Source organism: Sapajus apella, unplaced genomic scaffold, assembly GCF_009761245.1.
Source record: "Sapajus apella isolate SASKATOON/1434 unplaced genomic scaffold, GSC_monkey_1.0 scaffold97, whole genome shotgun sequence".
NCBI classification, from domain to species: Eukaryota; Metazoa; Chordata; class Mammalia; order Primates; family Cebidae; genus Sapajus; species Sapajus apella.
In genome coordinates, this window is record NW_022437037.1 from 5,543,894 (window position 1) to 5,570,715 (window position 26,822).

General features: G+C 44.1%; 1 protein-coding gene across 2 annotated transcripts in view; it reads left to right on the top strand.

Moving 5' to 3' along the window:
• Positions 1 to 26,822, top strand: part of ABL1 (ABL proto-oncogene 1, non-receptor tyrosine kinase) — a 159,932-nt gene that overhangs the window by 84,860 nt on the left and 48,250 nt on the right. Inside the window, exon 1 of one of the 2 annotated variants that reach the window (XM_032257615.1) lies at positions 22,413 to 25,026. The exons of the other annotated variant lie outside the window; for it this stretch is intronic. Within the exon in view, the coding sequence (XP_032113506.1) occupies positions 24,948 to 25,026 (79 nt within the window). The 5' untranslated portion in view covers positions 22,413 to 24,947. Of the gene's footprint in view, positions 1 to 22,412; positions 25,027 to 26,822 lie in introns of those variants that run through there. 2 annotated transcript variants of the gene reach the window in all.

Consider the following 26,822-nt stretch of genomic DNA (forward strand, 5'->3'; position numbering starts at 1 on the left):
TACAAAAATTAGCTGGGCAACGTGGCATGTGGTCCCAGCTACTCGGGGGGCTGAGGCGGAAGAATCACTTAACCCACGGGGGCGGCGGTGAAAGAGAGCTGCCGGGAAACAAAAAAAACCTCCGTCCAAAAAAAAAAAAAAAAAAAGGAACCATCTAAATAGCCCTAAATCTGTTAAAGATATTGAGTTTGTAGTTTAAAACCTTCCCACAAGGAAAACTCTAGGCCTGGATTGCTCCATGGGTGAATTCTACCAAAGATTTAAGGAAGAAATAATATTAATTCTATACAACCTTTCCAGAAAATAGAAAAGGAGATAATGAACGCTTCCTATCTCATTCCATGAAGTCAGTCTGATACCAAAACCAGACAAAGACGTTACAGGAACAGAAAACTAGACCAACATCCCTCATGACTCTTAAAATTTTAGCAAACCCAGTTTAGTAAATCAACGACACATCCCTGTGATCATCTCAATAGATGCAGAAAATGCATTTGGTAAAATCTGATGTCCGTTTCTGATAGGCAAATTAGGAGTGGAAGGGAATTTTCTCAACCCGATGAAGGGCATCTATGAACAACCTTCAGCGTATATCATACTTCATGATAAAAGACTAAATGCTTTTCACCCCTAATATCAGAAGCGAGGAAAAGACGTCAGCCTCACTACTTCTACACAGCATTGTACTAGAGGTTCCAGTGTGTCCAGTACGGCTAGACAAAGGAATAAAAGACATCCAGATTGAAAAGGGAAAAGCGAAGTTGTCTTTATGCTCAGATGACATGATTGCCTATGTAAAAGATCTGATGAAATCTACAAAAAAGCTACTACAACTGATAAGTGAATTTAGCAAGCTGCAAGATGTTAATTGAATATACCAAAAGCAGTTATATTTATATATATCGGCAACAAACAATTGGAAATCGAAATCAGAGTAACATTTACAGTAGCATAAGAAATACTTAAGGATAAATCTGGCAACAGGTGTGCAAGACTGTCATAATGAAGACTACAGAATATCATGGAGAGGAATTAGAAGGCCTACGTTAATGAAGAGATCACTAAATTTATGGATTGGACAAGTCTAAATGTTACTTCTATCACAAATAATTTATAGAAGCAACACACTCCAATAAAAATCCCAGCAGTCTTTTAGTAGAAATAAATCAGCTCATTCTAAAATGCATGTGCAACAAAGGATCTAGGGTAGCCAAAATAAGCTACTCTGCCTGACTTTAAAGTCTTACTATAAATTAAAATAATCAGACAGGCCGGGCATGGTGGCCCACACCTGTAATCCCAGCACTTTGGGAGACTGAGGCGGGCGGATCACCTGAGGTCAGGAGCTCCAAACCAGCCTGGCCAACATGGCAAAACCCCATCTCTACTAAAAGTACAAAAATGAGCTTGGCATAGTAGCACACCCCTGTAATCCCGCTACTCGGGAGGCTGAGGCAGGAGAATTGCTTAAACCTGGGAGGTGGAGGTTGCAGTGAGCTGAGATCACACCACTGCACTCCAGCCTGGGTAACAGAGTGAGACTCTCAATATAAATAAATAAAATAAAAATAAGAAACGGAACTCCATGTTTTGTCTCCAAATCTGATATAGTCACTTCTTCCTTTGTTCAGTTCTAGGTAGCTTTATGTTTCTGCTTTCCCAGGCCAATAACTTTGAGATCTTCGACTCTTCTTTTCCTCTCAAACCCTGCACCAAACTTTCAGGTAACTACAACTTCAGAATCTATCCGGGTTGTATCCACTTTTCACAACCTCTGCTTGTCCGCAAACCACTGTCATCTCTCACTTGGATGATTTCATTAGCCTCCTGGTCAGGGTCCCTGCTTCTGCTGGTGTTAGTCTCTTCTCCCTACAGCAGCCAGAGTAATCATTTTAAATGTCATATGTCTGTCTCACCTCAGCTGCAAACCTTCCAGTGCCTTCCCAGCTCCTGGGGAGTCACCCAGTCTCCCCACCCACTATGCCCTCTGACTTACCTCCTTTTACACTCTTTGTTGCTGACTTTGTTCCTTCCACATTGGCCTCTTTGCTCTTGCTTGAACAATCCCCAGTCATCCTCCCTGCCCCAGGGCCTTTGCACTTGCTGTTCTCTCTGCCAGGAAGGCACTTCCTCCATAGTTCACTCTTCACCTCCTTTGGGTCTTTGCTCAGGTGTCATCTTTGGTGATGGCTCTTCTGATCACCTTATTTAATTTTTATTTTTTAATTAAAAAAATTTTTTTGTAGAGATGGGATCTCGCTATGTTGCCCAGACTTATCTCAAACTCCTGGACTCAAATGATCCTCCTGCCTCAGCCTCCCAAAGTGCTGGAATTATAGGTGTGAGCCACCACACCCAGCCCCTGATCACCTTATTTAAAATTAGAGCTCCCAGCCCCCAAGCCCAGCATCCCCGTTCCTCTGAACCTGTTTTTTTTCTCCCTAGCAGTTGTTACCTTCTTACATAGCTCATAATTAAATAGTTCTTTTAGTTATCTGACTTCCCCCACTAGAATGTGAGCTCTGAAAGGGCAGGAACTTTGCCTGTATTTTACTTGTCATAACCCTAGAGCCTAAGATAGTACCTATTTCTTAGTAAGTACTTGATAAGTGTTTGTGGAATACTTTATTTCTTGCGGTAGTGCAGTGTCATGATCTCGGCCCACTGCAACCTGTGCCATCCAGGTTCAAGCAATTCTCCTGCCTCAGCCTCCCCAGTAGCTGGGACTATAGGCATGCACCACCACGTCCGGCTACTTTTTGTATTTTTAGTGAAGACGGGGCTTCGTCGTGTTGGCCAGGCTGGTCATGCACTCCCAACCTCAAGTGATCCATTTGCCTCGGCTTCCCAAAGTTCTGGGATTACAGGCGTGAGCCAACATGCCTGGCCATGTTTATTTCCTAGTGACACTTTTGCAGCTTTTCTTTCCAGTCTTCCCCTCTGAAGTGATGTATTCTCAGCTTGGCCTGTAATTTGGTTCCCAGAAGTGTTTAATTAAACCCATGGGGATACATGAGGGGTTTCCTCATTCCTCTCCTGTGTGAGAGGGAGTGGGTGATTTTGAAAGCAGCATCAGGAAAGGAGAACTGGCAGGGATGTGCACAGGAGGATCCGTTTTAGAAAAGCTTATGTATGACATTGAGGATCTGAAAGTTGTGTCCTTCTTTAAAAAGATACCTGCATACTTCTGGAAATGTTTCATGTACTCCCATCTAGTCCTAAATATATCCCATTTTGAAGGCCAACCTGGAGTTTAACTTAATTATGGACACTTTTGTTATTTAAACAGTGATACAGTGACACCACACGCACACGCGCGTGTGCACACACACACAGAAATGACATATATTCCTTATATGACATATATTTCCTTATATATATCAAACAGTAAATGCATTTGCAGTTTTGACAGATGTTGAATATTGCCAAATGCCCGTCCTATTCTTGAGAAGAGGAAGTCGGAAGTGCAGACACTAAGCAGGCTTAGCAGCTAGTATTCCTTCAGTGATGTGCAACCAAGCAGAGTCAGAGACAGTTTTGTCACCTTCAGTAGGCGAAAGCTGCGGCATTAATTGAATGGTGCTCTTAGTCCTTAGGACACTTGCAGTCACCCTCCTCTGTGTGCAGCTTACTGGCAGGAGGGTGAACACCCAGGGCTCTGGGCACTGTTTTTCCTGAAGTTTTCCTGTTCATTTGCTCTGGAAGCAATGAGATACAAGCCAGGTTTCCCAGTTACAGCCAGCCCGGGCTGACTGTTCAGTTTCTTCATATGACTTGCTGGAGACCTGCCCCTTGTCCTTCCTTGTCACAAAGGGCTCCCAAATCCCTTTTGCAAAATGTTGCTTGATTATGAATATAAGGGGAAGTCAGTCTGGTGCCTGTAGATTCGCAGACATTTTTGAGTCAACAAATTGTCAGTGGTCATTTTCTGAAAGCCCTTGACAAGAAGAAACTGAGGAAAATTTACCTGAGACCTTACATCAGGTGACAGACTTGGAGCCAGGATAGCTCAGAGCAGCCATCTGTTTCAGCCTCCGTTTTGCGGATGAGTGAGGCCGGAGTGAGGATGTGCCTCGCCTAGACTCGCAGAACCTGCTGGAACCCACGACCGTGCCCTCCTGCATGACTTCTCTCTATCACCCACAGCTGCCTCTGCATGGCTACCAGTGCTCTCCCAGACAGGTGAAAAGAGATTTGTATTAGAGAAGGACACATGTAGCATGGATTTCTACCACTCTGGGTGACAGTGGATAAAGCTACTTGTTAGTGCTGTTTTCTGGTTTGTATCCCACTTTGAGTCTCTCACAGTGTAGAAATAATCAAGAGGGAAAGACCAGGCATGGTGGCCCATTTCTGTAATCCCAGCACTTTGGGAGGATGAGATGGGAAGGTCACTTGAGGCCAGGAGTTCGAGACCAGCCAGGTCAATGTGGCGAAACCCTGTCTCTACTAAAAATAGAAAAATTCATTGGGCACAATGGTGCACACCTGTAGTCACAGCTACTTGGGAGGCTGAGGCAGGAGAATCAGTTGAACCAGGGAGGCGGAGGTTGCAGAACCCTTTTCATCTTGCAGTTTAGTTTTATACCGATTAAGCAGTAAATCTCCATTTCCCCTCCCCCAGCTCCTGGCAGCCACCATTCTGCCTCCTGTCTCTATGAATTTCACTACTCTTAGTACCTTATATAAGTAGAATTGTACGTATTTGTCTTTTTGTGACTGTCTGATTTCACTTATAATGTCCTTGAGGTCTTTCATGTTGTAGCATATGTCAGAATGTCCTTCCTTTTAAGGCTGACTGATAAAGGGATTCACATCTGTCATTTTTCTCTTTTGTTTTCTGTATGCCTTACAGCTTTCTGGTCTCTCATCTCCTGCATTACTGTCTTTTTTTCTGTGTAGATGATTTTTTGTAGTAAAACATTTAAGTTTCTTTCTTATTTACTTTTGTATATACTTTATAGTTATTTCTTTGTGGTTACCATGTTACTGTGGTTTCAGTGTGTCCCCCAAAGCTCATGTGTTGGAAACTTGATCTCTAATGTGGTGGTGTTGGGAGGTGGGACCCAATAGGAAGTGTTTGGGTCATGGGGCACCACCATTATGAATGGATTAGTGCTGTGGGTTTGTTACTGTAGGAACAGGTTCTTTATCAAAGGATGAATTTGGGCTTACACCTCTAATCCTAGCACTTTGGGAGGCCGAGGCAGATCACTTGAGGCCAGGAGTTCAAGACCAGCCTGGGTAAAACCACGTCTCTACAGAAAATACAAAAATTAGCCAGGTCTGGTGGCACATGCCTGTAGTCCCAGCTGCTTAGGAGGCTAAGGTGGTGGGAAGATTGCTTGAGCCCAGGAGGTGGAGGTTGTAGTGAGTCAAGATTGAGCCATTGCACTCCAACCTGGGCAACAGAGTGATACCCTGTCTGAAAAAACAAAAAGCAAAAAAGGATGAATTTGACCTCCTTTTCTGTCCCTCTTACTCTCTTTGCCCTCCTGTCATGGATGACGAACCCTTGCCAGATGCAAGCTCCTTGTCTAGGACTTCCCAGCCTCCAGAACTGTGAAAAATAAATTTCTGCTCATTATAAATTATCCAGTCTGTGGCTTTTTGTCATGGCAGCACAGAACACTAAGATAGAAAATTAGCTCCAAGAAGTTGGGCTGTTGCTATAACGAATACCTGGAAGTGTATTAGTGGCTTTGGAACTGGGTAATGAGCAGAGGTTGGAAGAATTTGGAGGAGCAGGCTAGAAAAAGCCTGTATTGTTCTGAACTGAGCATTGAGAGTGATTCCGGTGAGAGTTCAGAAGAGAACTGTAGAGAACCATGGAACTTCCTAGTGATCACCTCATTGGTAGTGACTATAATGTTGATAGAAGTATAGACCGTAAAGGCCATTCTGATGAGGTCCCAGTTGGAAATGATGAATATATTATCGGAAGTTGACTAAAGGCCATTCTTGTTATATGTAAAGACTTGAAGAACTTGGGTGAATTGTATCCATGCCCAAGGGCTTTATGGAAGGCAGAATTTAAAAGTGATGAGCCAGGATATCTGGCAAAAGAAATTAATAAGCCAAATATTAAAGGTGCTATGTGGCTTCTTTTAACTGCATACAGTAAAATGAGAGAGAAGAGAAATGATTTAAAGACAGAATTTATAATTTATAAGGGAAGCAGAACATAAAGATTTGGAAAATTCACAGCCTAGCCAAGTAAAGAATAGCAACAACAAAAAAAAAACATTCAAGGGTGTGGCCAAGTGACCCTTTGATAGAGGAATTCACATGGCTAGAAAGAGTCCCGGTGCTGTACATCAAGACAGTGGGAGACCCACAGAGGCCATTTCAAAGATCTGTGAGAAAGCCCCAAGAGAGTGGCCCTAGGCCCTGTGGGAAATCAGCATCTGCTGTCCTATGCCGCCTCAGGTCTCTGCCCACCACATTCTGGCCCAGTGGCCCTCAGTCACCCAGCCGTGGCTTAAGCAGGCCCAGGTGCAGCTCATGCTGCTGTTCTGGAGGGTGCAAGTGGCAAGCCTAGGAGGCATCTATGTGGTGCCAACTCTGCAGGTGCACAGAGTGCCTGGACAATATCAGATATTGTGGGGACCCAGGCAGACATAAGCCACAGGGCGGGGCCATCACAGAGCGCTCCCACTACAGCAATGCCTAGTGGAGCTGCAGGGTTGGGGCCGCTGCAGCAGACCCTAGAACTGTAGCACCACCAGTGGCAGCCCCAGCCTGGGTCAGCTACAGGCACAGGACTCGAATACGTGAGAGCTGCGGTGTGCCCTGAGCCCAGCAAAGCCATGGGGGCAGGGCTGCTTGAAACCTTGGCCTCCCTCCCCACTGGTGTGCTCAGAAGGTGGAAGCACAGCGTCAAAAAGATGATTCTCTAACTTAATGCTGTTTGCCCTGTTGGGTTTTGGACTTACTTGAGACAGCTACCCCTTTCTTCTTGCCTGTTTCTCCCTTTTGCAATGGGAATGTGTCTATCCTATTCCTGTCCCACTATTGTGTTTCGGAAATAGATAACTTGCTTCATTTCACAGACTCGTGGCTGGAGGGAATTTGCCTCAGGATGAAGTGCGCCTTGAGTCTCACCCAGATCTGATTTAGATGAAACTCTGGAATGTTTGGTTGATGCTGGAACAAGTTAAGACTTTTGGGGCTATTAGGATGAAAGGAATGATGAAACTCCAGAGCTCCAAAACAGTTCTGACATTCGGATGCTGCCGGTGCAAACTCATTTAGGCGGGGAGCTTTCTATTCTGGTGCTTCCTATTCTGCCACTTTCCGAGAATCCTTTCCCTGGGAAAATACTGGGTTGGTTGGTTTGTTTTGTTTGTTTGTTTTTTGAGACAGAGTTTCGCTCTTTTTGCCTAGGCTGGGGTGCAATGGCACAATCTTGGCTCACTGCAGCCTTCACCTCCCAGGTTCAAGTGATTCTCCTGCCTTAGCCACTCGTGTAACTGGGATTGCAGGCGCACGCCACCATGCCCGGCTAATTTTTGTATTTTTAGTAGAGACGGGGTTTCACCATGTTGGTCAGGCTGGCCTTGAACTCCTGACCTCAGGTGATCTGCCTGCCTTGGCCTCCCAAAGCGCTGGGATTACAGGCCTGAGCCACTGCGCCTGGCCTCCATTCCTTTTGTTTTCAGTCATCGCCCCCCAGCCCTGACAACTGCTGCTCACTTTCCTGTCCTTAGAATTTTGCTTATTACAGAATGTCGTATAAGTAGAATTATAAAGTATCTAACCTTTTGAGTCCTAATGCATTAAGATCCATATGTGTCGTTGCATGTAATCATTGGTTCATTCCCTTCTATTGCTGAGTAGTGTTCCATTGTACAATGTTCCCTGTGTATTTAACCATCCATCCACTGAAGGACATTTGAGTTGTTTCCAGTTTTTTGTGATTATGAATGAAGTTGCTGTAAGCACTCACATACAGGTTTTGGTGTGGACACAAGTTTTCATTTTTCTTTGGTGAATAATTAGGAGTGGCATTGCTTGGTCATATAAGTATATGCTTAACTTATGAGACACTGCCACACTATTTTTCAAAGCGAGGGTACTGTTTTGCATTACTACCAGCAGTTCACACCATATTCATTCACACCAGTTGCTCCATTTGGTCTTTGTTCTGTGACATGTCTCCATTCTCTTTTTGTTTTTGTTTTTGTTTTTGAGACAGAGTCTCGCTCTATTGCCCAGGCTGGAGTATGGTGGCGTGATCTCAGCTCACTGCAACCTCCACCTCCCAGGTTCAAGGGATTCTCCTGCCTCAGCCTCCTGAGTAGCTGGAATTACAGGTTCACGCCACCACGCCTGGCTAATTTTTTATTTTTAGTAGAGACGGGGTTTCACCATGTTGGCGGCGATGGTCTTGAACACCTGACCTTGTGATCCACCCACCTCAGCCTCCAAAAGTGCTGGGATTATAGGTGTGAGCCATCACACCTGGCTGTCTACATTCTCTTAACAGTATCTTTAGAAGAGCAGAAGCTTTTTATTTTGATGAAATTCAGTTTATCTGGCCGGGCTGGGTGGCTCACCCTTGTAATCCCAGCACTTTGGGAGACTGAGGAGGGTGGATCACTTGAGGCCAGGAGTTTGAGACCAGATTGGCCAACATAGCAAAACCTCATCTGTACTGAAAATATAAAAATTAGCTGGGCATGGAGGCGCATGCTTGTAGTCCCAGCTACTTGGGAGGCTAAAGCAGGAGAATTACTTGAACCTGCGAGGCAGAGGTTGCAGTGAGCCGAGATCCTGCTGCTGCACTCCAGCCTGGGCAATAGAGTGAAATTCCGTTTAAAAAAAAAAAAACAAAAAACTCAGTTTATGAATGATTTCTCTTAAGGTTCGTGCATTTGGTATTTGTAACTAAGGAATCTTCGTCTAACTCAAGTTTACAAAGATTATTTTTTTTTCTGGAAGTTTTATAAGTTTTAATTTAACTTTTAGGCTTGTAACTCATTTCACATTAAACGTTGTATGTGGTGCCAGGTATAGGGATTTCGGATGTTCTGGCACCATTTGTTCAACAGAGTAGCCTTTTTTTCATTAAATTGCCCTTTCACCTTTGTGGAAAATCAATTCAGCACATATGTATGGGTCACTTACATGTTTTTAATTGATTTCTAAATTCTGAAAGGAAAGTGATAAAAAAGAAGATTCTTCCACTATGTCTGCATTTCTGAGTTCTCCCCCAGGAACCCTTTCCTAACAGCTGCAGGCTGAATTAACCACTTCTGGACCCCTGTAACTATCGTGCATATATTTATTACTGAGTTTTCTGACCTAAAGAAGTATCTGATTCTCCCTCTCCCCCAGTCCCTTTCTCAAGACTGTGCATCTTTGGAGGTCAGAAATTGCCTCATCCCTTTTTGTCACCTTCATCACAGCTGGCTCTATAATGTTTGTTGAATGAAAGGGCCATTCCCAAATGTCCGATAGGTCAAGCATTTTAGGAGGGCTAAACCAGCCAAATGAGACCAGGAAGTGAAGAAAAATACCTACTTTTTTTTTTTTTTTTTTTTTTTTTTTAAGCAGGAACTATGTCTGCTTCTACTTTGGTGTGACTTCTACTTCTCCAGGCATCCCTGCTATGGCCATGTTAGGCCAGGTGTGTTTTGGTCATTGGTGGACTCTCAGCTTCAGAGGACGCCTGGCTTCTCCATACGCTGTCTTTGGTCACGTCTGCTTATTGGACTTCAGTCACTGCAGCGCACCAGTTTCAAACTCATGAAATATTAATTAATTCCAATATTTAATTGATTGCTTCTCTTTCTCAGCACTTGGGAAATATAATGTTTACTACCTAGAAATTTTCCTACAGTAGATTTTGAATTCTTAACATTTTGATTTTTTTTTTTTTTTTTTTTTTTAAGATGGGGTTTCACCATGATGGCCAGGCTGGTCTTGAACTCCTAACCTCAGGTGATCCACCCACCTCGGCCTCCCAAAGTGCTAGAACAGGCATGAGCCACCGTGCCCGGCCAACATTTTGATCTTAACCGATTTACCATGATACTTGGTTTCCATGAGAGATGTAACAGTTGGGACTATACTGTCCATAAGATGCGGGTGGGGTCATGGTATGTATTTGGGAACTCTACAAATGGCAGCCCTTTGTGCCTTTGCAAAGGCTACAGGTGGGAAAGCTGTCATTACTTGTGATGGTGTCCACGTGCTTCCTGTGAGTGGGAGATGTGTTTCTGTGCCTCACCGTCTTCACTGTACTGGATTGCTGGCTTTCTCAGGTGTCTTTATTTGAGTCAACTTGCATTCCATCTCCCTGCTTCCACCTAGTCTTGATCATCTCATTTGCGTATATAACAACCTTCCCCTCACACACAATTCTTTGCAGAAGTTTTATTGTGCTGGGCATTGGGAGGAGAGGCATTGAAGTTGGGTGGAATCATTTCAGGCTGACTTTCCAGATGTGGCTCTCATTAGAAGCATTGGTAAATAAGCTGAAAACCAGCAACACATATAGCACAGTCTTTCTGTGTTTGCAGCTTGGAACTGAGCAGCCCTCACTGGGTGCATTTCTAAGCCTTTGTCTTGTCACTTGTATGATATCCACTTAGGGAAAGGTATCAAGGCTGGGCACAGTGGCTCACGCCTATAATCCCAACACTTTGGGAGGCCAAGGTGGGCCATCACCTGAGGTCAGGAGTTCAAGACCAGCCTGGCCAACATGGTGAAACCCCGTCTCTACTAAAAATAAAAAATTAACCAGGTATGGTGGCAGGCGCCTGTAATCTCAGGTACTCAGAAGGCTGAGGCAGGAGAATGAATCGCTTGAACCCAGGAGGTGGAGGTTGCGGTGAGCTGAGATCGTGCCACTGCATTTCAGCCTGGGTGTCAAGAGCGAAACTCTGTCTCAAAAAAAAAAAAAAAAAAAAAAAAGAGGCCAGGACGGTGGCTCATGCCTGTAATCCCAGCACTTCGGGAGGCCAAGGTAGGCATATCACAAGGTCACGAGTTAGAGACCATCCTGGCCAATATGGTGAAACCCCATCTCTACTAAAAATACAAAACTTAGCTGGACGTGGTGCCGCACGCCTGTAATCCCAGCTACTCCAGAGGCTGAGGCAGGAGAATTGCTTGAACCTGGGAGGCGGAAGTTGCGGTGAGCTGAGAGTGTGCATTGTTCTCCAGACTGGGCGACAGAGCGAGACTCTGTATCAAAAAGAAGAAAAAAAAGAAAAAGAAAAAGATGTCAGAATCATATAACATATTCCTTTTTCCTCTTTTCTATTAGCAGTTTTACTGAAGTGTAATTTATATGCCATAAAATTTACCATTTTAATGTTCAATTCAGTAATTTCTAAATTTATAGAGTGTGCATTATAACCACAATCCAGTTTTAGAACATTTCCAGCATCCCCAAAAGATCCCTTTGTCCCTTTGCAGTCAGTCCCACCCCTACCTCCAGCCCAGGCAACCACTCATTTGCCTTTTCTATAAATCTGTCTTTTCTCTATGTTTCATGTAAATGAAGTTTTATACAATATATGACCTTTTGTGACTGTATTTTTCTCAGCATGCTTTTGAGGTTGATCTGTATTATAGCACGTCTCAGTACTTTGTTCCTTTTTATCGCTGAATATTATTCCATTGTTTGGATATACATTTTCTTTATTCATTCACTAGTTGGTGGACATTTGGATTGTTTCCAGTTCTGGTCGTTATGAACAATGCTGCTATATATATTCACATGTAAGTCTTTGTGTGGATATATGTTTTCGGGTCTCTAGGGTAGATTTCTAGAAGTAGAATTGCTGAGTCTTTTTCTTTTTTTTTTTTACGGAGTGTCACATTGTCACCCAGGCTGGAATGCAATGGCGCAATCTTGGCTGACTGCAACCTTCACCTCCCGAGTTCATGTGATTCTCCTGCCTCAGCCTCCCGAGTAGCTGGGATTACAAGAGCGCACCACCATACCTGGCTTAATTTTTCTTTTTTTAGTAAAGATGTGGTTTCACTATGTTGGCCAGACTAGTCTCAAACTCCTGACCTCATGATCTACCCACTTCGGCCTCCCAAAGTGCTGGGATTATAAGTGTGAGCCACTGCGCCCGGCTGACTCTTTCTTTTCTTTTCTTTTTTTGTGCCACCACACCCGGCTAATTTTATATTTGTAGTAAAGACGGTTTTCACCGTGTTGATCAGGCTGGTCTCAAACTCCTGACCTCAGGTGATCCACCCGCCTTGGCCTCTCAAAGTGTTGTGATTACAGGCATGAGCCACTGCGCCTGACCGAATTGTTCTTATGGTAAGTTTATGTTTAACTTTATAAGAAACTGCCAAACTATTTCCTAAAGTGACTACCATTTTCATTCCCACCAGCAATGTGTGAGTGTTCCAGTTTCTTTCTTTCTTTCTTTCTTTTTTTGAGATGGAGTTTTACTCTTGTTGCCTAGGCTGGAGTGCAATGGTGCGATCTCCACTCACCGGAACCTCTGCCTTGTGGGTTCAAGCAATTCTCCTGCCTCAGTCATTGTGCCTCAGCCTCCCGAGTAGCTGGGTTTACAGGCATGTGCCACCACACCTGGTTAATTTTTTGTATTTTTAGTAGAGATGGGGTTTCTCCAGGCTGCTCTCAAATTCCCAACCTCAGGTGATCTGCCCACCTCGGCCTCCCCCCCCCCTTTTTTTTTTTTTTTGAGACAGGGTCTTGCTATGTTAGTTGAGGCTGGCCTCAAACTCCTGGGCTCAAGTGATTCTCCCACCTCAGCCTCCCTAGCAGCTGGCACTGTAGGCACCCACCAGTGCACCCGGGACTGCCTGTCTCTTGATTATAGCTGTTGGAATGGGTGTGAAGCAGCTTCTCGTTGTGATTTTAGTTTCCACTTCTCGAATGCCTAATGATGCCGAACGTCTTTTTATGTGCCTATTAGCTATTTGTATTTCATCTTTGGTAAGCTGTCAATTCCAATCTTTTGCCTATTTTTTAATTAAGTTTGTGTGCTGTCTTCTTATTGAGTGGTTAGAGTTCTCTGTATTGTGGGTACAAGTTCTTTATCAGGTCTGTGATAGCACATGTGGATTTTTATCTTCCTTACACCAGTGCGAGTATATAGAAAGGAAGAGTTAATCATAATAATGCTTATTATTTGAGTGTTTTTAGGACCTGGACACTGGGCTGTGTGTTTCACAGGGATGATTTGGGTCACTTTAATTTTCTAAAGGTTCTAGGACTGTTTCAAGCACCTGCCCTTCTATTAACAGTTTTCAATGGAGAAAGAAAACAAATGATTTGATTTGGGGAATTCTTAGGTTTATGCAAGTTAGAACTGACCTTTTAATGTTATTACCATAAGGACTAAATGGCTGTTAGAGACCCCAACTAGGAGCAGTCCAAACAAGTGAGATGCTTCTCTCTGTAACAGGCTGACAGTCACAGTCCTGGATGGGCTTGATGGCTCCTCAGGGTCAGACACCTCCTGTCCCAATTACTCTGTAAGGTACTGCTTCTGCCTGAGGATCCAAAATGCCCGTGCCAGCTGCCATGGCCCCTCACAGGCATTGGATGCCAGAAAGAGGAAAGGGAATGTATGCCTGTTGCTTTGAAGAACCTGATGCAGAAGTCTTCCACGTCACGTTTGCCCACATACCATCACTTAGTTGTGTGGCAGTGCCTGCCCACAAGAGAGGCTGGGAGATGGAGTTTTTATTCTGGGGTGATGTCTCCCATCTACAACTGAAGGGTGAAGGCCTAAAAGCTAGGGGTTGAAGGCAAGAGAAGAAAACAGATATTGAGGGCCAGTGTTGGGCTTGCATGATCCTGTGTGGGATTCCTGTTCATTTTCATCAAAGAAAGTCTAGTTGATATGCAATTGCTGGCCTAAGCGTTATTGAAGAGTTAATTTTACTGTTTTAGAATTACACCAGAACATTTGTCATATGAAATAACTATAAATATGACTGATTATTGCCTAGCATATTATAATTCTCTCCAGACACAGGAATCAATAGGGTCTAGCTATCAGAATAGATATCCTAAATGTGTATCTTTTGAAGAGATTGATTATAAGGTATTGGCTTATGAGATGATGGAGCCCAAGAAGTCCCACAGTCTGCTCTCTGCCAAATGGAGACCCAGGAAAGCTGCTGGTGTAGTTTCGAAGTCCTGAGAACTGAGGGCCAGTGATATGGATTTATCTGAGTCAGAAGGTCTGAGAACTGGGAGTGCTAAGGGCAAGAGAAGATCCGTGTCCCAGCTCAAGCAGTCAGGCAGAGGGAGGGGAAATCCAGCCTTCCTTTTTCTGCCGTTTTGTTCTATTCAGGCCTTCAACGGACTGGAGGATGCCGGCCAAAGTGGGGAAGGCCATCTTCTTAGGCAGTTCACCATTCCAATGCTAATCTCTTCTAGAAACACCCTCACAGACATGCCTGGAAATAATGTTTAATATCTGGGCATCCTGGGGGCCTAGTCAAGCTGACACACACAGTTCACCACCACACTTAGGGAATGTGAAAATAACTCGGACATTAAGTTCGATTTTGGTGTTGCTGTAAAGAATATAGATCTTATGCACCAGCTGGTAGGAGGGTGGCAAACACAGAGGACAGCTTTTACCTGGTTGCCTTTGGAAGCAAAACTCTGCTTTGCTGTTTTGTTTTCAGGTGGCTGCATGGCCACTGACCTCCCCTTCCTGCCATCCCCACAGTTCCACTTAGTGAAGTCTCTCTAAGGTTACCCTGCTCTTGTTCAGTTAATATGTGGTTCTGGATTAATATGCCACATCTGTCACTTTAAGAAAGAAAAAGAGCATTTCCGTTTAGAGATCCCATGGCTCCTTTAAGGACCACAGTCATTTCTAACAAGTGGAGGGAAGAAATCTTCTGGTTCCATTTGTCCTTTGTGTGTGTTGAAAACCTTGACAACAAAACAAATTGGTACTGAATAGTTTGAAGAAATAAACATTAACTCCCCTTTAGTGTTTCATTTCTAGGGTTTCAAGCCTTGGTAACAATTACCAAGAACTCTGCTTTCGCGGGGTACAGCTCTAGGCTGCTGACAGGATCTTAATACCAGAGGAGCCTATACTTTTATAGCCAATTCCAACTGCCCCAGAGATAACTTGGATAAACATCGCCTCCTCCACGTACCTCCTAATCCCTGCTGGGTTTTACACTGTGGGGAGGTTTAGACAACTTGTTTTCTTTCCCTTTTAGCCCTTCTCTCTACACTCCCCTCCAGCTGCCTTCTTCCCCCACCCCCAAATGTAACGTGATCTCCTAGGCTTGGTCTGCTGCTTTCGCAGATTCTTTTAGTCTTAGAGAGAGAGAGGAAAAAATTAACCATTGGTTCACCAATTCAAAGTTAACAAAACTTGAAACAAAAGGAGCTTGTCAATAACCAGGGCTTGGACTTTTCTTTTATCTGTTGCTCCTACTTGGCTGAGTTTACCTCATTATAAATCATATCACACAGATAATAATTTGAAGGCTTTAAGATTTTCACAGCGCAATTTGTGATTGCAACAAAGCTATAACATTGCTATTTTTGATTTGTTGTATAGATATATTCATCTTTCTTCAGTACTCAGATTAAAAGCAAACAAACAAGACTTATAGGGATTTAAAATAAAATTATTTGGCATTTATTTAAAAAGTTAAAAGGACAGAGACATCTGATGAAAACAGGGCAAAATCTCTTTAGTTGAATTGAAGCACTTAGAGTTTAACATATCCCAAACCATTTTGCTTTATAATACTTGTGTTTTGTTTTTTTGTTTTTTTTTTGGAGCTGGACTTTCACTGTGATTACCCAGGCTGGAGCATAATGACACGATCTCAGCTCACCACAACCTACGTCTCCCAAGTTCAAGCAATTTTCCTGCCCCAGCCCCCCTAGTAGCTGGAATTACAGACATGCGCCACCACGTTTAGCTAGTTTTGTATTTTTAGTAGTGATGGGGTTTCTCCCTGTTGGTCAGGCTGGTCTTGAACTCCCGACCTGACGTGATCCGCCCTCCTCGGCTTCCCAAAGTGCTGGGATTACAGGTGTGAACCACTGCGCCTGGCAATATTTCTGTTTATATTTAAACCTTAGGTACAGTATTGTAACTGGATTTAAGAATTTGGAGTTTCGTTGTTTCTTCACCACCAGCAAAATTAAGATTTAAAACCTATAGTTTGCAACAAATTTTAGTTTTTCAGCCTACTGTCCTACAACTTGTCTGTCAGCTTTTAATCATGGGTACCTAGTAGGTGTCATGTAATGGGAAAAGGAGAGGGAGTTTGAAGATAGAGTTTTTTCTTGCTCTGCCACTAACTTGGTATGTGACCTAGTGGCAAGTTATATAGCCTGTCTGTGTCACAGTTGTCTGAAATGCAATCTGGCCAAAATAGATTCTTAAAATGACAATAAAAAGATTTAATTATTTACTCATGTATTTATTTTTTGAGACAGAGTCAGTGCAATCTCAGTTCACTGCAACCTCCACCTCCTGGGCTCAGGTGATTCTCCTGACTGAGCCTCCTGAGTTGCTGGGATTATAGGTGCACGCCATCATGCCCAGCGAATTTTTGTATATTTTGTAGAGATGGGGTTTCACTGTGTTGCCCAGGCTGGTCTCAAACTCCTGAGCTCAAATGATCTACCCCCCTGGGCCTCCCAAAGTGCTGGGATTATAGGCATGAGCTACCACACCTGGCCAAAAGATTTGTTTGTTTGTTTGTTTGTTTGTTTGTTTTTTGAGGTGGAGTCTCTATCTGTCCCAGTCTGGATCTTGGCTCACTGAAACCTGTGTGCCTCCACTCCCTGCTCCATTCAAGTGATTCTCTTGCCTCAGCCTACTGAGTAGCTGGAATGACAGGCGCGTGCTCCTGCACCTAGCTAATTTTTCTATTTTCAATAGAGATAGGGTTTCACCACCTTGGCCAGGCTGTCTCGAACTCCTGACCTCAGGTGATCTGCCTGCCTCGGCCTCCCAAAGTATTGGGATTACAGGCGTGAGCCACTGCGCCTGGTCCCCTTTTTCTTTTCCTTTTTCTTTTCCCTTTTTTTTTTTTTTTTAAGTGAAGATGTATAAGGCCTAAAGGAGCCCAAAGGGGACAGTAGGGGATAAGAAAGGCCAAGAGGGAGGTAATAGATGTAGCAGAACCGAGGATGCCAAAACCTGACTTCTTCTGAGAGATACCTTGATTAAGACTGAGCTGGTTTGCCTGTAAGAACCTGGGGAAAGCTCAGAAATTAGGAATATTAGTACCACAGAAAGCGGGGGAGTGAGGCCTGAAGCTGAAATCAAGGGCATCAGTTGAAAGCCTGTAAAAGGAGGGTTTAGATTCTTCAGACCCCTTCCCAACCTTATATATGGTCAGGTGACCACCTCTCCTTCCCACCTACAGGAGAGGCATTAATAAGGAATGCCCTGTAGAGGCTTTGGACTTGGTGGGTCCAGGTAAGCCAATGACTGAAAACAGTGGAGTGGGCAAGAACAGATTTTTTTTTGAGACAGAGTCTTGCTCTGTTGTCAGGCTGGAGTGCAATGGTGCAATCTCCGCTCACTGCAAACTCCGCCTCCAGGGTTCGAGTGATTCTTGTCTTAGCCTCTTGAGTAGCCAGGACTACAGGCCTGCGCCACCACGCCCAGCTAATATTTTGTATTTTAGTAGAGATGGAGTTTCACCATGTTGGCCAGGATGGTCTCAATCTCCTGACCTCATGATCCACTCACCTTGGCCTCCCAAAGTGCTGGGATTCCAGTCGTGAGCCACCGCACCCAGCAAGAATGAATTGTTTAATATTAAAAACATTAATTAAAATTTAAAATTCAACAGAGGATGTGGAAAATTGTCTCAGAGTGTATTGGGTTGGTACAAAAGTAATTGGGGCTTTTGCCATTCTAATGACAAAAGCTGTGATTACTTTTGCACTAACCTAATAGAACATAAAGACATGGACTATTGAGAGAACTATAAGAGAGAACAGGGAAGAAAATTAGAAACTCTTGGGAGGCCAAGACAGGACAATCACTTGAACCCAAAAGGTAGAAGTTGCAATGAGTCAAGACCATGCCATTGGACTCCAGCCTGGGCAACAAGAGCGAAACTGTCTCAAAAAAAAAAGAAAAGAAAATTAGAAACTCAATTCCAGGGCTTTAATATCCTTTTTGTAGGAATTCCAGAAAGAGAACTGAAAAAAAATAATGATAATAATAAAGAAACAAATGGAGGAGAAGAGAAGTTAAATGTAAGGAAAAAATTCAGAGTTTAGTGAAGTGAGTATTTTCCAAAGCTGAATAACATAAATCTCTGAATTTATAAGTGCCCAGAATGATATATGAAAGAGACTCGTATCATTGTGAAAGTTCAGAACACCAAGAATGTCAGAAGATCCTAAAAGCTTCCAAAGAGAAAAAAGCAAGTCATTTTAAGGGGTCAGGAACCAGAATGGGATTGCATCTCTAAATAATACTTACTGGAAACTAGATAGTAGTAGATAAATGCCTTCAAAATTCATTTGGGAAAATTTTCAACCTAGAATTCTATACTCAGACAAACTGTCAGGGTAGAAGAAAGGTATTTTTTTTAGACACGCACCCTCCCACCTCACCTCTGTGAAGCTACTGGATGATGAATTCCAGTAAAACGAAGAAGTCAGTCAATAAATAGAACTGAGAATATTTGAAATGTTTTAGTGATTGGAAAAAATATCACTAGGTGTTTGAAAGATCTTTGAAGTATTTAAGCGAAATTAGTAGTAGGTATATAGAAGAGTATCGGCCAGGAGCAGTGGCTCACACCTCTAATCCCAGCACTTTGGGAGGCCAAGGTGGGTGGATCACGAAGTCAGGAGTTCAAGACCAGCCTGGCCAATATATATGGTGAAACCCTGTCTCTATGAAAAATATAAAAAAATTAGATGGGCTTGGTGGCGCACACCTGTAGTCCCAGCTGCTCAGGAGGCTAAGGCAGGGGAATCGCTTGAACCCAGGAGGCCGAGGTTGCAGTAAGCCAAGATCATCCCACTGCACTCCAGCCTGGGTGACAGAGTGAGACTCCGTCTCAAAAAATAAATAAATAAAGAGATTAATTAAATGAAAAGAAGACAATATCTTTAGGATAAACAAAGTTGTATAATAAAGGAAACATTCATAGTATATTATTGGCTAAGCAGCGAACAATATTTATATCAGCCTAGTAATGTAAACACTGACTATTGATTTATCCTTCAAATTGTGATTTTATTATTTTGGGGGGTTATGGATGTGATAGTCTAATACTGCTGTCATAAGTTAATAGATAATGGATAAAGCTAATGAATTCAGAAACAGCAAGATGATGTTATTAGCTAAAAATCTGAAGGAGGCTGTCTCTTGGGAAACAGACAAGGGAATGGGATTGCAGTTTTTTATTACCAGATTTTTACAAGACTATTTTTAGCCTTTTTACAAGACTTTAAGTACTGTTTGCGTTTTAACCATGTTATGTATATTACTTTGATTAAAAAGAAAAATTAATTTTAAAGAATGAGCATACTAATACTGTTAGTTTTCTCCTTCTAGAGAATAATGTTTAACAGTTAGGTTTAGACTTGTTAATTATAAAAATATAGGGAAGTCTTACTGTAATGAGATTTTCTAGAAAGCGGATTTACTCCAAGGCAGTTCAGATTTGGTCCCCAGCTGAGAATTATGGCCTGGAAATACCAAGAGAACTAACAGAAAAATCAGTGTCATTTGAAGGATAGTCATATGTGCAGCCTGTGCACGAAATCTGGGGTCTGAATTAGGCCCTCATTCAAGCTTTGGGCGTGTGGAGTTTGTGTTTTGCTGAAGCTGTGGTTGCAAACCTTTATTTTAGGATTAAAGGTAGGGCTCTCCTGTGACATTTGAACCTTAGTTGCTGCTCCTACCTCACGGCTAGTGTTTCTTTCTTCATAAAATAGAGTTCCTTGTCCCTTGGAAAACCTCCAGACTGTGCTTTCTGGAATCATTTTCACATAGCATGTTTGCTAATTTGAGCCCTTGACTGAGTCCCAGAAAGATGTAGGCAGGAACACGGACCTGATGCAGGAATAGTCTTCTTTTGGAAATAACAATAGCTGCTGTTTATTGAGCACCTTCTGTGCTTTGGGCAGTCTCCGTGCATTGCTACCGATCTCCATCATAACCCTGTGAGATAACTGCTCTTGTGACCACCTCCCATTTTTTCAGATGAGAGAATTGAGGCTCTGAGAGGTGAAGTCCTTGCTCATGGCACCACGGTGAGTGGTAGATCTGAGACTCAGCACTAGCCTTTGTGACACGTAACTCGTGACCAGCAGGTAGTCCTACCCGACTGAAAAATTCTGAGACTTAAAGGGACATACGTGTCTCCATACAGTGGCAAAAATTGATATGATGGAAATGACCTTTTAAGCTATCTTATCCTTTAGTTGGACAGACACTGAACCCACAGAGCTAGAGGACCTGGCAGGCTCACTGGACAATGTTTGCTGGATCAGGGAAGTGGGCTTTGTGGTATCTGCGTGTGAAATAGTATGTACACACCTCAAGATCTTTGCTGTTCCCCCTAAAGCTACTGGCTGGGCTAGAAACACTGAAGGGGTCAGCCAGACCCGGGGTCATCTGCTCCTGGGGTCCCAAGCCAGGCCTCGTGTCAGGTTCATCTGTCTCTGTTCCACCTGCACTCACACCCAGTCTTGCTGCTGGGAGGTGGAGTGTCCACACCCTGAATCCTGCCTTCTTCCCTTGACCCACTTCTGTGGTGGGTACTGCCCAACTTTTTCTTAATTTAAAAAAAAAAAAAAAAATCAGCCTCTCTCCTCTAATCATCCAAGAAGAGCCTTCTTTTGGTAACTTGTTCTAGAGTTGCGCATATCTTAAATTCAGAAATTTGTTTTCAAATTTTAGAAATATCCATTCCTGTTTGTTCTATTCCCAGTGAAAACAAGAAGCAACTCTTTCCTCTTCCAAAACAGTGAATTTTTCTTTTTTCTTTTTCTTCTCCTTTTTTTTTTTTTGGAAAGGAGTCTTGATCTGTTGCCCAGGCTGGAGTGCAGTGGCGCGATCTTGGCTCACTGCACCCTCCACCTCTGGGTTCAGGCGATTCTCCTGCCTCAGCCTCCCAAGTAGCTGGGATTACAGGTGTGCACCACCATGCCTGGCTAATTTTTGTGTTTTTAATAGAGACGGGATTTCCCCGTATTGGCCAGGCTGGTCTTGAACTCCTGACCTCTGGTGATCCGCCCACCTCGGCCCCACAAAGTGCTTTGATTACAGACATAAGCCACTGCACCCGGCTCCAGAACAATGGATTTCTATCTTACATATGCATACAGATTATCTGGGAGCTTCAGATCCAGCCCATTGCACATATTCTGATTCTAGAATAGAGACCAAGGCTCTGAATTTTAAGCAAATCCCACGTTATTCAAAATAGATTGTCCATGGATTATACTTTTAGAAACACTGCTCAGATCCCATGCGTTAATATAATTGGAGATTTTATCCTTTCCTTCTTAATATTCTTAATATATTTAAAAATATTCTTAAATAGCTCTAATTCCCTCAATTATTTTCTCCTAAGACATGTTTTCCTAACAGTTAATGAAATTTATTTCATCTTCTGGTCTTACTCATATTATCCACCTTTCATTTAAATTGGAAATTTTCTGCCTTTTTAGAAAGTTCAAGGCCTTCCTACCTTACTACCTCCTGGCGGTGCGAACTTGGACAGGATATTTCCCCCTCTCCCTCCAGTCAGTTTCTCACCTGTGAAATGGAATTAAACTATACAAAATAATTAGATTGCTGTGAGGTTTGAGTGTGTGGCACAGATTACATGCACATTAAAAGTGCATTGCTTCCCAAACTAATGCAACATAGCAAACAAGTTAGTTCACAGTCTTTAATTTCTTTACTTTTCCTTTACTTTCTTTTTAAAAAATCTTTTTAGCTAATGGCTTTTAGGTCTTAGGCTGATTAGAAGGAATCCTTCTTGGGCTGTTCTTCTGTTAAGAAGATTGAAGCTTAAAAAAAAAAAAAAAACATTGATGCTCTCCTTCATTTGCTTGTAACAGAATGCTCTTTCTGCCTTGCAAGTGAGTTTCAAAAGCGTCAAAAGCTGGATCTGGAAAGAATTGTCCAGGTTTGACATGGTAGTGTAGGGTTTGGCAGGGTTTTTTTGTTTGTTTGTTTTTTGTTTTTTGAGACAAAGTCTCACTACTCTGCCACCCAGGCTGGAGTGCAGTGGCATGATCTCAGCTCACTGCAACCTCAGCCTCCCAGGTTCAAGTGATTCTTGTGCCTCAACCTCCCAAGTAGCTGGGATTACAGATGCATGCTACCACTCCTAGCTAATTTTTGTATTTTTAGTAGAGATGGGGTTTCACCATGTTGGCCAGGCTGGTCTCCAATGCATGACCTCAGGTGATCCACCCACCTCACATTCCCAAAGTGCTGGGATTACAGGCATGAGCCACCATGCCTGGCCAAGTTTGGCAGCTTTTTCAGTATTCATTGCCACTAATTCAGTGTTTTGTTAGATCTGTGGATGTATGGTTTTATAACTAAAGTTAAAAAGATTTAGGTATAGTTTATAAGTATTACTCATTTTAAGAGGATTTAAGAGGATAAGATCATTTTAGACTCAAGAGCAGAATATTAGTAATAATAATTAGCTTTTAAAATAAACTTATATACCAATATAAAGTAAAGCACAAGGCAAACAAATATCTGGGCCTGTATTAACAGATGGTATTCAAGGATATGGTTAGAATTTCCAAAATGCCTAATAATGTGTAATTCTTGGCATTAAGCTGCCAATTTGTATATAGCCTTTAATCTGAAATGCTGTATAATCACAGACTTTATTCTGATCCAAGGCCCTTGAGCTTTCCAAAAGGTCCACAAAACAGACAGATATTGTATTTTTTCACTTGTTTGTATTGGTGGCACCCTTTTGAGTGTGATTTTTGGCATTACATGTAGAGGTTGAAAGAGTCAAGGCAACACTAAACACATCAGCATTCACCACATGCAAGCTGTCCAGCAGAAGGACAGTGCCTCCCAGAACCTAGAAAGCATCCAGAGTCAGTGCACCCATCCCTTGGTGGCCCTGTAGTGCTGCATCTCCAGATGATGGGATTTGCAAACTTCCCTGCTGGTGCCCTCTTGGGTGCTCATGAGGCCTGCTCTGGTACCATGACTCTAGCAGCAGGTCCATTCAATCCCAGTAAAAATACATGTTTTATGTTGATCAGAATTTGGCAGGACACGTGAAAAGTTAATGACATCCGGGCCGAGAACCCCTGTGATGTACACTAGTCACATCCAGTCCAATTTGGAGTTTTTATGTGCTGTTTTTGGCAGACCTAAGTGAAGATCTTGTTACTTAGCCATTCCTGACGTATTGAAGATACCCAGGTTTTTGTCATTATACGATAGGCTAGAAAGTAGCCAGGGTCTCATAACCAAGGCTTTCTCTGCAACATGTAATGACAGTGCTAGTTATTGGACCAAAGATACCCAATTCTTTAATCTGCCTGGAATTTATCCTTGGTGTGAAGGGCAGCGTCATCCGCTGGTCAGGAGCCTGATCCCTGGAGCCGGGCAGACCTGGGCTGAGCCCATCTCCCCGCTTCCAGCTGTGGGCAAGGTGCTTGACATCTCCGAGCATCTGTGGGGTTTTTTGTTTTGTTTTGTTTTGTTTTAACCTGAAGAATTGCAATAATCTGTTTTCTCAGTCCAGTCATTGTGCAGATGTAGTACAATAATGAAGGTAACATGGCACATAGGAAGAGCTCATGTCAGCTCTTACTCTTCATGGCTAGAAGATGTGGACTTTGTGACCTAACACCATTTATGAAATAAATTCCTTTTCCTCTTACCTGATTTTTATTGAATTATTTGGTGCCATTGGGTTCCTTATTGTTTCCCTCTGACCTAGATTTCTGGGTCTGTGCCAGTAACACGGTTGTGATTGTTGTTACTTTATAACATTGTATGTGGTCAGTCCAAACAAGAGTTAAAAAGATTTGAATGAAATGGATTTTAAACGGTGGTCCCCCCACCCTCCCCCCGTGGCCAAAGGAAGGGGAAAAATTCTCTGTTGAAGTAAATGAATCGGGGAAGAGGCTCAGACCCTGCCTCTGAAAATTCTCATTGGGGGAGGCTAAGTCCCCTCACTCTGAACTCACACCTGCCAGTTCGCAGCCTGACCTCACATCCTGGTCTGGGTGTGCGGCCTGACCGGGTGTCGCGCGTCCGTGTGGTTGTCCTGTGGGTGCCAGCTCTGTTTCTCCCCAGACACCTACTGCCTCAGCCTTAGTCACAGCACGCGCACTGAGTAGAAATGAGACCAGTTAGTATTGGTAACTGCAGAGGAATCTGCATTTTCACCAGCGTTCTCCGGACAGAGGGTTTGCCTGACACCGGCGCACGGGGAAACTCGCTAGAAGCAGTGCAGGTTGGGGACGCCCCAGGCCGCGGTAGAGTCGCGCGCTGCTTCTAAAGTGGAGGAGAGCAGGCCTGCGCCCTCTCCCTGCCCACAGGGCTGGGGCTGCGCTTCCAGGTGAAGAAAGACCTCGGCGGGCCGCGCGCGGCCTTCGCCCTGCGAGCTTGGCTCAGGAAAGCGGCGGCGGCTTTGGGCCGGGCTTGGCCTCGGGGACACCGAGGGCTCCTCGGTGCGGGCGCGCGCGGCCAGGAAGGGGTTAAGGCGCAGGCGGCGGCGGGGCGGGGGTGGGCCTGGCGGGCGCCCTCTCCGGGCCCTTTGTTAACAGGCGCGTCCCGGCGAGGCGGAGGCGGAGACGCGGCCGCGGCCATGGGCGAGCGTGGGCGCGCAGGGCGGCGGTGAGGGCGGCCTGGCGGGGCCGGGGGCGCCCGGGGAGGGGCGCGCGGGCCAAGCCTGGCCTGAGCCGGGCCCGCGGACCGGGCTGGGAGAGGGGCGCCGGCCCCCGACGTCGCCGGCGCGGGAAAATGTTGGAGATCTGCCTGAAGCTGGTGGGCTGCAAATCCAAGAAGGGGCTGTCCTCGTCCTCCAGCTGTTACCTGGAAGGTAAGCCCGGGCAGCGCGGGTTGGGTTGAGTAGCCGCGCGCCCTCCCGCCGCCGCTGGGCCCTTCCTAGGCCTCGCCGCCCGCGTGCTCCCGCCCGCGCCCTCCCCGGGTCTCCCCTTCTCCCCCTCCCGCCTTCTCTCTTCTCTTCTTCTCCTTCTCTTCTTCTTTTCTTTCTCTCTTTCTCGCGATGGTCCCTAGGCGCCGCCGGCGGATGTGGCCCCCATCCCCGGCGCCAGCCCCGGGAGAGCCACGCTGGATGGTGACGGCGGCGTCCCGGGGCACCACACTGAGGGCTCCGCCGAAAAAGTTTGAGAAAGCGAACTCTACAGGCCTTAACGTCTCTGGGATCCCACGTTGTGGAATCCACCGTTAATTGGGACTGTGTGTCAAAACGATCGACCGGTGTTTGTTAAAACATGCCATTTCCATTAAGCATCGCGTACACAGGGAACACCACTCTACCATTTATGGATACAGAATTTCAAGTGATCTTTCCATCTCCCCCACCCCCATCTTATCTGCAGACCACGAAGAGGTTTCAGGACTTCGCTGTCTTTTCAGCGGAAGGGAGAGAGATCACAGCCAATTTAAGAAGGCATTTCGGTGGAGTCCCCCAGAGTACTAAGGTCTCATGTTCGGTTCCTTCAGTGAAGCTCAGGCCAAGAGAGCTTCACTTTTCCGACTTTTCCGTTCTTTCTACCTACTCTCCTTCTCTAATTACATCTTTTTTTATTTTATTTTTCTTTCCTGTTGTTGTCTTTCGTTTTCTAAATGGAAAAAAAGTAAGTTGAGGATTATGGGTCTTCACTTTCGTAGCTTCTAGGTGGGTATGAAATTGATCTGATTTGAGACTGGTGCTCCCCGACTGTTGCCTTCAGCAGAAAGGCTATCTGTGCTTCAGAGATGTGGTGGTACTTCTCTTGTTTTTATTTAAGACAATGTAAGAGTAGAAATGTGAAGCTCACTTTAGATCAAGTAGGATTTCTGCTAAAATGCCATGTTTTTCTTTTTAAAAAAACAGAGGAAATAGAGGCCTCACTAATTTTCTAGCCTATTTTTCTTTCCTTTCCTGTCCTTCTGACTCTACCTTGAAGGCCTGCTTGGAGTCACATATGTAGGTCAAAACGTAACACTAGTCATGTAGGTGAAACATGTTTGCCCTTCTTGCCACAGGTTTTGTGCCTCACTCGTCTTCTCTCTCTCTCTGGGATTCCAGGGGCTGATTGCCCCAGCGAAGGCTCCTCTAGGCGGAGTGGGCTCACAGAGCCTAAGGAGGGTGGAGATGGTTTTTTTGTCCCTAAAAGTTGACGTCTGAGCAGTCCAAATCATCTTCAGTTAATACATTGCTTATTTTTTCCAAGTTGCTCAAAATTCTGAGCACATTCTCATTTACATCTGTAACGAGTTAGTGTTAGGCATCATCATCTCCACTTTGCAGATGGGTGCCTAAGGCAGGGATGAATGGACTTTTGTAACTGCAGAGCTGGAGCGAAGTTTAGGTCACGGCTTTGCCACAGCATTGTTTTGTTTTCCTGGGAGTAAACTGGAGATTTAGTATGGACCTGGCTGGTTTAATTATTGTTTTGGGAAAAAGTCTAAAACATCTTATTCCAGCATGTCTTGAAATGAATTACAATGTTGACTCTCAAGCCTCAAAAAAATAAAAAATAAAAATAATAATTTCTAGTGCAGCAGACTGCCTTGAGTTAAGGCTTCATCTAGGAAGATGTCACTCTAGGAATTCTTTCTTAGTTTTCTTCTTTTCATTGTTACATTTAATTAGAGAAAGTAAATGGA